Source organism: Pinus tabuliformis, chromosome 9 (assembly GCF_031772625.1).
Source record: "Pinus tabuliformis cultivar Carrire ecotype Pingquan chromosome 9, CPIR1, whole genome shotgun sequence".
In the NCBI taxonomy this organism is placed as follows: domain Eukaryota; kingdom Viridiplantae; phylum Streptophyta; class Pinopsida; order Pinales; family Pinaceae; genus Pinus; species Pinus tabuliformis.
In genome coordinates, this window is record NC_142307.1 from 891,264,811 (window position 1) to 891,276,687 (window position 11,877).

The 11,877-nt window shown below is 30.5% G+C and overlaps 1 protein-coding gene across 1 annotated transcript; it reads right to left on the reverse strand.

The window, feature by feature from the left end:
- Window positions 1-1,598: 1,598 nt before the first annotated feature.
- Window positions 1,599-2,608, reverse strand: LOC149151631 (uncharacterized). The gene is made up of 2 exons (XM_089439703.1): window positions 2,206-2,608; window positions 1,599-2,105 (listed from the first exon to the last, which is right to left on the reverse strand). The coding sequence occupies exons 1-2, from the start codon at window positions 2,494-2,496 to the stop codon at window positions 1,998-2,000; spliced, it is 399 nt and encodes a 132-aa protein (XP_089295829.1). The 5' UTR covers window positions 2,497-2,608; the 3' UTR covers window positions 1,599-1,997.
- Between the last annotated feature and the right edge of the window lie 9,269 nt (window positions 2,609-11,877).

Here is an 11,877-nt window from a genome sequence, read left to right on the forward strand (position 1 = left end):
CTATCACTTATTTCTCCTATTGAGTCACATTAAACACTTGAATCAATGTCATTTTCTACTTAAATACTGATTTACCAAGATTAGATTGTTTGGCAAATCTTTATTCTCTAACCTAATTTACAAAAATTTAAATATGTTTAACCATGATTACAATATATGATTAAACAATTAGCTAGTCATTGTGGCATTTTGAACAAGTTGCACACAACCTTTATTTAACAATAATGAAAAAATATATCTTTGAGTGGTGGCATTTAGACTTGCAACACTTTCAATTTTATTCCTCTTTTTTGTTTTTCTTTTGATAGGGTTCTATTTTTCATTGTTTTTCAATATTTTTGTTTTTCCTCTTTTTTCTTTACTTACACCCTCTTTTCATTTTTATTAAATTTTTTCTTTTATTTGAAAATCATTGACAGATTGACAAGTATTTACAATATAAGATTCCTTAGATACAAAACTCAAATACCTTGAGATCCTATAAATTATAAGACCCTAACAAATACCACATGTCCAAAATATCATAAGTCACTACATATGACACTAGTTCGTATGATGTTTGTAAAAAGATCCTAACTTCTTTCGAGATAAATCTCAATCATTAATTTGTGTATACTACTAAGAATATTCTAAAAAAAATTCTGGAAAACAAATCCTTATTATCCATTTGATAATTATTAATAATTAAATTACAATTATAAAAATCATATTCTATAATAAACAAAGTTATCAATATAATTAACCAAAAAATTTAACTCAAATAAATAACATTAACACTTTTACCCCAATTACGTAAACTCTATTTATTCTACCTCTCTATTTATTCAAAACATACCCACTCTACATTAATCTAAACCATATTTTTACATTTACATTAACCACATGTATTTATATTTTAATCCATATTAAAAACTATCTTTGAGATTTTTTTAAACATAAAAACTATGTTCTAGATTTTTTTTTGCTCATCGACTTCATCTGGGAACTTACTTTTATTTTCCATTATTCTGTGATTACTTAACCATCCCATCTTGTTCGCATCCGTTCTCTTGAACACATCTTTTATTTTTGGGAAGTTCGTTGTTTGCAGGTGCAGCCCGCTCTTTCTAATTTTAGGAAGTATACTGGTGGATTTGCTTTGTTTTTTGGAAGTTTACAGTTGTTTTTATGATGGAAGGTCAGGATGGATCTAATTCAATTGAAAAGAAAAAAGGAAATCTAGCATCACAGTTAGATTGATTAACTATCAATCAATGAACCCGAGATGAAACAGAATTTGAATTAGATTGATTAACTATTATCACTGGTGAATACAGAATTCAACTTGCAAAGTTTTAATTGTGAAATAAAAACATTCAACTTTCACCAAGGAGGAGGGGTGGATCAAGCTGCTATAATAGAATCTCACAGTATTGCTTCATTTTTTATTTTTGTATGTATGATATTTCGCTTATGTTTTGGATGATGTACTGGAAACACTTTCTTATTAGGGTTTTCTCACTTACACATGTATGGTTTGAGAAGATTATTTTGGAAGATGTCTAGATGAAATAGGATATACAGACTACTATGATTTATAGCTTTATGAATCTTACATGTGATGAAATCTCTAATAAAAAATTTTATTAGTCTTTATTTCATAATCTAATATAAAACCAGTGTTTTTATCTTCTGAAAAAAACATTCAACTTTCTCATCTGAAGTTTTGCAGTGTTGAAAACACCAATTTACAGACAACATTCAACTTTCTCATCTGAAGTTTTGCAGTGTTGCAAACACCAATTTACAGACTATTCAGCGTTGCAAACACCAATTTACAGACTAGACTCACGGTAACCCTCAGTATTGAGAAATAGTTTACATAAAACCCTTTCAGACCAAAGCAGACCTGTGAAATACATCTCTAAACTTTCTACAAAATACCCATAAACGGAAAAAGCAAGAAATATAACTGGCAGCTTTCAGGAGACGATTGATCTTTCGCCCCTCTGATATTTTCAGATTTTTCCCGGAATCCATTCACAGTTTGCTTTGAGTATCTGCGTCGTATGATTCTTCTTCAATGGCACGTTGTCTACCAAATATGTAGAAACCAATTGCAGAGCCTACAATGACAACAACGAACACACCCACGTTGTAAGACATGACGGCTAACATAAGTAGGTAGCCAGTGGCAACACGGACTGTGTGGCATAGGGTCTGTACCAATCCAGCAGCTGCCCAAGCTTTATTCCCGCCATGATAACCTCTGTAATTAGACAGATACTCATTCATTACAGAAATGACAAGAAGTAAAACAAGAGCCAAGATATACATCACCACATGGCCTGAAGGCCAGTTCGCAAAAAAGAATTCAACATCACTGCCCCAATAAAAGCTGCTCCTCATGTGTTCCATGGACATCTGTGTGGATGGTGCCGAAGGCGGTGCCATGGACATCTGTGTGGATGGTGCCGAAGGCGGTGTGGGAGGTGACATCGTAGGCATACCGTCCATTGTATTTCTCTAGGTTTTTGACAACACTAGTTGCAGAATTGTATGAAGAAATGGATCTGGTCTTCTGTTTTTATAAAGAAACGGAGTTATTTATGGGTTCGTTTTTAATGCCACGTTGTGAAGTTTTATGTGGAATTATTGGCAGTAGAAAATTTGTGGTGAGATTTTGATTTTTGATATTTAAATTGGTTTTTTATTGTATATATAGATTTGGAGATTTGGAAAATCCTAAAACACTTTTATTATGCAAATTTTATTCACAAATTTATAATTTCAATAAATTTCGATTAAATTTTAGACAAATTAAATAAAATAAATAAATTTGAAATTTTTTCAAAAAATGACATTAAAAACAACTATTCTATAAGGGAAAAAAATAAAACAAAATGAAATAGAATTGATAAGTATATGTTTGGATCTAAATTTTCATGTTAAATAAACCCAGAACATTATCCAATTTGAAAAAAAAGAACACCCGAAACAAATTTTGCTATAACTTTATTTAATCATGGTGTTGTGTCCACAAATTCGTTGTGTCTGATGGTAGAAATATGTTGCAATCCAGTAAAAAATAAATTCAAAAAAATCAGGATGTTTTGTCTGATATAAATCTGTTGCAATCCAGTAAAAAATAAATTCAAAAAAATCAGAATGTTTTGTCTGATGGTAGAAATCTGTTGCAATCTATTAAAATATAAATTCAAAAAAATCAGAATGTTTTGTTTGATAGAAATCTGTTGCAATCCAGTAAAAGATAAATTCAAAAAAAACCAGAATGTTTTGTCTGATCGTAGAAATCTGTTTCAATTCAGTAAAAAATAAATAAAAAGAAATATTAGTGTTTGAATAATTTTTTCTATGGTAGAAATAGATTCAATTTTACAAAACCTTAAATTTTGAAATTTGACAACTATAACTTAAATTTTCAAAAATCTCTATCAAATTTTATTATAATCTTTAGTGAATTTTCTATTATTTTCTATTATTTTTTTAGCTACTTTATAGATATTTTTCGCCTAACCGAAAATAAGCTAAACAAATTTTACAGCGACTTTGCAGACTTTATTTAAAGAAACAATCACAACAGATGAACGGAGATTGGGACCCACCTGTGACCTAAGGACCCATATTAATAAAAGAATAGAGGAAACTCAATTATGATCACATGATGGTGACTTCCCTTGTCTTTTCAAGGAATTAACTAAATACCAGTGTCATTTATGTCTGACATATTTATTAGGTAGTCCTACGTCCACGTGGCTGTCAGACTGAGATACACTGCATCTCTTATGAATTTAGATAGAGTCTATTAACCAACGAGAGAGGCGCCCATATCAATGTACTTTGAGATGTTACTTTATTTTTATTTTTTTTAAATTATATAAAAATAAATAAATTTATGATGTAAAATATTATTGTAAAATTCAAGTTTTTAAAACTAGTTGGTTAAAATTAACTAAAAGATATTGTGAAAAAGAATTTTATCTATAAGTTAAATTAAATATATATAATATTTTTAATTTATGGTGTTTTTTTAATGAGTTTGGTTTTTTTAACTATAATAAAGTGTTGAAGTAATTTATGGTGTTTTTTTAATGAGTTTGGTTTTTTTAACTATAATAAATTGTTGAAGTAATTTAGGTAAATTAAGAGTCCGTTTAATAGTTTACAAGTCAAATATACTCATAATTTATGCTTAACAAAAAGTCACATAGATAGAGGTACCTACTCTTCAAACTTTATAAGAATAAACCAAATTTTTTAGAATGGTAGATTTGAATTGTGCTCATTAATTTCCCAAGACTTTGAATGCATTTATATATTTAAAAATGCATTTCAATTAATGAAGCATAGTAGTCTTATTAAAAATTGTATTCCCAAGTTTTGATGTAGTGGTGTTTTTGACATATATTTTAATTATTTGTAAATAAAAAAATTTAGATCATAAATCTAAATTGTTGAGTATATACTCGAGATATTTTTTTAAATGTTAAATCCATTTATACATTTAGAAATGCAATTTAAACCATAAATTTATTTGATTAATAATAATATAAACCATAACAAATTATAATTTCATCTACATTTATATAACCAAAAAACTCCCAACCAAAAAAACTCCAAATGATATTTAATATTTGTGAAAAAAAATAATTACTTTTATAAAAAAATTATATTAATTCTTTTAAAAATTAGATAAATATTAAAATTCTAATTCTAATATAATTATCAAACTATTGAAAAAATATATTAAAATTAAATATAAATATATGAAAATTAAATATAAATCATCATACGTCATCCGATTAAATCATAATTATTTATTTTAATAATATTTATTATGTTTAAATATTATTTAAACTTGTATTTTAATTATATCATTTTAATATATTAAAAATAACTATAATCATCATCTATCATTGTATTAAATCATCATTATTTGTTTTAATAATATTTATTATGAGTAAATATTTCTTAAAATATTTTAATTATATCATTTTAATAATATTTATTATAATGAAATGTTTTAAAATTTTAATGAGAAATATATTTTATTTTCAAATTAATTATATATATAGATAGATATATACATGGTTTCCCTTAAAAAAGAGTTGAAAAAACTATAAAATCAAAAAACATGAACCATGTTAAAACATTTTAATATAATATAACTTTTTTTATAAATTTTTTTAATTAACATAGATTAAATAAAAAATTTAAGAACGAAAGTCGTGAAATAGAAAAACTATATATGATTTAATTAATCAATTTTAAAAAAACTATAAAATCAAAAAACATGAATCATGTTAAAACATTTTAATATAATTTAATTATTTTTTAATTAACCTAGATTAAATTAAAAATTGAAGAACGAAAGTCGTGAAATAGAAAAACTATATATGATTTAATTCTCAAAGTAATGAAAGTAATTTTAAGGTATCTTTACATGGAAAAAATAATTAGTTTTTTAACTTTTGAAATTTTTTTTTACAATTATATATTAAAAGAATGTTTAGTTTAATTAATAAATAAAATAAAGTTTTTAATTTTTTATGGACTTTTATCTAGTTAATTTAATTAAAATCATGTAAAAAACTTTAAAACTTAGTTTAAATTGTTTAATTTATAGAATTTGGGTGTTTTATAAGGCGCTAAATCTATTTATACATTGAAAAATGTATTTTAAATAATAAAGAATCATAATCTTACTTGAAATTGTAGGGTCACATTTCTATGAAAAACTATTTCGTCTATAAATTAGACCATGCCTTCAAAAATATATTTAAATTAAACACCAAATTTTATTATTGATTATATTAAATAGTTTATAATGTTATAAAAATATTTCCGAGTTTAGACTTTTGTGATCCATAATGTTTAAAAAAGTCCTTTTTGGAGAGATCACATTGAGTAATTACTTGGAGCCAACGTTTCCCCGATGGGTGTTGTATACAACCAAGTAGAAGCCAGGACATGGGCGTCCATGTTAGTCCCACATGTCATTAATGTTTATGAAGCATATTGAGCAAGCCTCGAGGGCGAGGAGTAGACGAATGTTCTAGAGAATATTTAGTGTATAATCGAGTTGGTATTGGCAGTAGAGTGCATTTGTAAGTGCCAGGTCATGATGGATAGGAGTGATGGGGGTGATGTGTGTTCAGGTGAGATTGGAGGCTTTCCAATCAAGCCATTACCATTCTTTGATAGGTCATTGTGTAAAAAGGGAAATGGAAGGAAGAAGAATGGTGTGGTGTTGGGTCCTTAGATGATGCAGAGTGTTATATGAGACCTTGGATCTCAACAAATTATGAAGCAGGGGGCAATTCAATGTTGGTTAGGTGGGAGGTGGTGTGTGAAGCAAGGATCTTCTTCTATCTAGGCTTTGGGATAGCAACCCCCGCCTAGTTGAAGGTAAAATCTATCTTGTTTGGGTTTTCCTAGTTTCAATAGTTGGTATGGTCTATATGTTATGTGTGGATTGGGCCCTGGGGTAGGTCTTGGGTTGGATAAGAGGGTCTCTACATCCTATCGATGGCCCTAGTGGCATTGCTCTGATAGTAGTTTCTTTATTTTTCATCTGTTGTTTTTAATTTCCTAATGTTTTACTTTTATATTATCTTTTAGGTGTTCTAGGGCCTTGGAGAGAAGGGTGGTTAGTGTTAGAAGCCCCATGACTAGGTCAGGGTGGTTAATGGGCGATTGTGGTATTAGTTGGTGGTTTTCTTCCCATTGAGGGGAGATGTTTTGAAGGTTGTAAGGGAGAAGATATCAGTGCCCCTGGGGTTACAGTCAGCAGTGGTCAGCTTAGTCAAGGAGTTTTTGGTTGGGGGTTCTTTTGTGGAGCATGCGAGTGGGGCACGGGTGTTGCAGGGGATGTAACTTTCTATTCCAGCGAGTGCACATGTGCCACAATTTCAGATTTGGGTTGGAAGAGGTGGTGGGGGCCAAAGGATATATACCACGACGCGGACATGCTTTGTCAAAGGGGTTGACCCAGGAGAGGGGTGAGATCAAGGGAATGGGGAGTTGTGCATCATGCTACATCACAAGATGATTCAAAGGAATTTGAGCAACCACATGATGTCTCCCTTGGGCACATGGACTTGCCTCTACCCTTTGTTTCCCTAGAGGTCCAAATTCATCAAGTGACAATAATGGTTAAAAAATTGGCACGAGATAGACATAATGACTGTAGTGAGGCCATTAGTTTCTTGAATGACATATAACATAATCAGTGTCATATTCTTGATTGACTTGTCTCCCTCTGTAGAGGTCAAAAGCAGCTCCAAGAATAACTAGATAAATTTGAAGGGAGAATGGCACACATAGAATCTCATGTTCATGAACCATTTCACCACCCTATGGGTGGTGAGCTTGATAAGCCGACTCCAGGTAACATGGATGGTTAATGATGAGTGTGAGATGTAGTTTGGTATTTGGATAGTTATGGTCCATTTGGGCCATTGATCTTGGGTCTTCTAATTTTTTGTTGTTGATGTCATTGTCTTTTTGTTTGTATCTATTGGCCAACAGATTCAGCAAGAGTGAGGCCTATTTTGATTTGAAGTTGTGTTCACCACAATGTAAACTTTTCTTGAATTAATAGAAATGATTGAGTTACAAAAAATTAAACATAAATTTTAAACTTTATTATTATTATTAAATAGGTAATTTCTTTTTAAAGTGTTAAATTGTATATTAAAATAATGTATCTATGTACAAAGTATAATAAAAAGAGTAAATCCCTGACCCAAGCCCCTACAAAAAGAGCTTTGCAGCTCCAACGAGAACGAAGATTCCTTTCCTAATGCGGGAAAGTAGCTCTCACTTAGCGAAACCTTTCTAGCAAATACTAACTTAATCACAACTTAGGGAAGTTTGTTAAGATTATTATTTTGGAACTTGACTTTGGACCAACACCACTAAGTTATGGTATCTCATTCCTTGGAACACTGAGCCATTTTTGAGACAAGCGTGCTATCGCACCCTTGTCAAAGTGGTAAATTTCAGGGGGGAGGGTGGCCTAGCATAGACAATACCATAGTTAGCAGTAGATACAAATCCATCAACTTATACACCATTAGGGAAGTAAATCCTCTTTATGATTCAAATATATGCCTTATAACTTTCAGTGATACCCAAAGCAAGTGCCTACAACTGGTCACATGGCTGGTTACATCATTCTCATTCATATCATCTTTATTGAAAGTATATGTTTTTTGGATTAATTTTTAAAATGTAATATATATTAAAAAAAATTTCAAATGAGAAAGACATAAAACAAGGAAAGTATGAAATATTTATATTTAAATTTATATATATTTTTCATAAACCATACAAAAATCCCAAGTATGCCAAATTTAGAACCATAAGACTGAACGGGGAAAGAGACAAAATATATTTTGGTTAAGATTAATTTACAAACGTTTGGAATGAAAATGAGGTATCCATTATATGTGATGGTTGGACAAATGTTAAAGGTAATTCATTGTTAAATATTATTTTTCTTTTATTGGTTCCAGCATCCTTTCATCACATGACTATTCAAATCATTATAGTAGTGGCATCAATGCTACAAAACCCTTAATTAAACTCACTCAAGAATTTGTTTGTAAAATGCCATTCAAGTCAAGTCATAGTCATCATTTATAGCACTCATAATTGTATGTCAAAAAGAGAAATCATTGAGCATATGTATGCTAACATTTTTTGTTACAGTGTTTGGTTTAGACATTGAACCTCTTGATGCATGATATGGTTTAGATGAATAACCGTGATTATAAATGGATTTTTTAATTATATAATAGAGGAAGGAAAATGATAACCTTATTAACAATCATAGCATGGTCTACCGCACTTTCCACAATCACTCCAATTTAAGTTATTAGAGATTGCATAGAGAATATTTACTAACTATTACCTCACCTTTACACGCCTTTTGAACGTAAGAGATTCAATGGATACACTAAATACATATGGTGTCTATGTTCAAAGGGGAATTTCAATGATATGGATGAAAATAATTGTTTCTTTTTTCTCTTCGTGCCCTAAAATTTGTTGGATGTTTGACTATGGTTGATCTTATTGGACTTGCAATTCCCCTAAGACAATTTGTAATAGACATATCTACCAAATCACTAGGGACAGATAGCAACCTTTCATGAAACATTAGCAAATTTATTGTCTCATGGGTGCATTTGGCCCCCAAGGGCTTAAATATGCCTACAATGGGGACTAAAAATGCCTAAAGAGGGTTTATTATTACCACCAATGCTTATTATGATTGTGGGTTTAGTGTGAACAAGATGTTGCAAGTATGATGAAAATGGTATTTATGTAGGTATGCTTTCATATTAGGTTTACAAAGTGTGTGTGTGTCATACAATTTCTAGAAGAGATATGCATTTACTAGATTCGTTAGACATCTATCTATCTATCTATCTATATATATATATATATGATCCAGACTGGATCATTATATTGTTTTTCATCCATATCAATGCTTTTAGAGTGGAAAAAGTGGAAGAAGTAGCTCATATGACCATTTTTACTGGTGGGACCTAGTTTGGCAAATCAAGGTCTAAAACCTTCAATGAGTATTTTGAGACATCAAATGATGTTTTTTATGGGTAAAAAATCTCCTCATTAGTGATGCACCTCTTTTTCATATTCTACACATAGAAACCTTTCAAACGATGCAAGAATCGCCTCAATTAGAGATGACATGCAAAAGTTATGCCACTCATAAGTTGACCTTCCTGTTTTCACCACCATAATTCGAGAGAATGGCACATAATCCCCAATTATTCATGGAATATGGGCTATACACATGATTATGATGAATAAGACTCTAGAATATTTCATATTGTAACTCTGGTCAATAATTGAGTTAGTCAAACCTAACCACTAGTAGGCTATCAGGTTGTGTTATAACCAGGCCATTGAGAGGAAAAGGGGTTCCATTATTTTCGAGTGAATTTGTTCCATATATGACAAAAAAATAGACAATAGGACAGGAGATAGAGCACAATGAGGATTTGTGCATTGTAGTATCCCATGAGCATAGATATAACTTCTCTATACTTGCAACCATTTTCTATTCAGAGAAAGAGAGAAGTGACGTCACCTTCTAGCTAGGTCTTCTTGAAATTGGGTTTCCCAAATCATATCTTTTGTCAAATTGTGGTTTGTGAGTTTTCTTTTCCTTGTTCTCTATTTTATGCATAATTTTAATTTTCATGTATGCATAATTAACAATAATCTACATATCTAGAAATATAAAGAGAAATAAAATCCTAATAGTGTAGATTTCATATTGTTAAATATAGTTTTATCAAATCTCATTGTGACGAATTATCCAGTGGAATATCCACGAAATTTTACGTATCATATTGCTATCAAAGCAAGCTACTTTGGGTATATTGTGGAGATTTGTAGGGGATCTAGATTGGGTAAGCAAAAATTCATAAAACCATAGTAATGGATGATGAACATGTGAATAAACCTCTTAATCCTATAGAGGAGAGGTTTTCATAGTTGGAAGCACAAGTTGCAGATATATAAAACATAATTTAATTATCCTCATGCCAGCCCTGAGAAATAACCTTGTGCTATTTGGATAATATGGGGGTTCATTGTAGAGGACAGATCAGAGGGGTGATCACGAGATCAAGAAGAAATAAGAAACCAACCAAGGAAAGAACCCGAAAAATATCAACCCAGTTCGAGTGCCCTGAATATTCACAATCACTATTGAAAATGGAAGTAAATTTTGATATCAAGTGGTAAAAAGGTGAGATTGATGCTCTAAAGCCAAATCAATTGTTGCAGCAATTGGAAGTGTATTTTAGTGTCCATCATATTTAGGAAGAATAAATGATTTTATTTGTGTAGCTAAACTTAGAGGGCCATGTCTTGAATTGGAAAGAAAGCCACACAAATACCTTGAGGTTGGAGATAGAACCTCCAGTGACTAAGTGGGAGGACTTTAAAACCTTCATAAAGTCTTAATTTCACCCTATTTGGTATGTAGAAGACCAGTGAATCTAGTGGCACTACTTCAAGTAGAAGTTAGGGCAGAGTGTACAAGAATAGACCACTAAGTTCATAAAGATGACCATAATGTGGGGCAATGATATTTTTGTTTTTATGAATATTGTTGAAACACATAGTCAATCTAATTGTTGGTTGAGGCTAGTGAGCTTGTGAGACTCACAATGCTATATGCATGTGAAGGAAATCTTTCTAACTTATTATGATGATACAAAATAGATGCATAAGATTGGAGGTCACATTTAAAAGGTTTTACCTATTAACTCAATTCAACTAAATGTCCCTTCAGTTACCCAAGATCACAATAGGTAAGCTCAATGCCACCGAAAGTTAGCAAGGTAGTATACTTGTTTTAATGTTCAATTTTGTAGTGATTTAATTGTTTATGACCATTACATATGAGACTAATACCAATCCCATTTTAAACTAATTAAAAGAGAACCATACTAAAATAAACTTTGCATAAATTTAAAAATAAAATTAAACATAAACTATTCTATCATACAATAAAACATAACACAATTCGAAAATAACAATACTATTCTAAGTGATCTATCATATTCACTTATAAACAAAAGGATGATACTATTCAATATGCTTAAATAAAAATAGACTATGGGCACTAAACCATGCCTTTGTAACAACCCTGGTTAAAAATCCATGTAAAAATATATAAGGCCACGATGATGGGACACATATTCTAAGATGAATGGTGGGAAAAAAATCCTAGTGGGTGTTCATTTCGGTTATTATGGCTAAAGGAAATTAGCAAGGAAATGGCAAAGGCTTTGGAAAGGAAAACACATTTTTGACACATTTATTTATGAA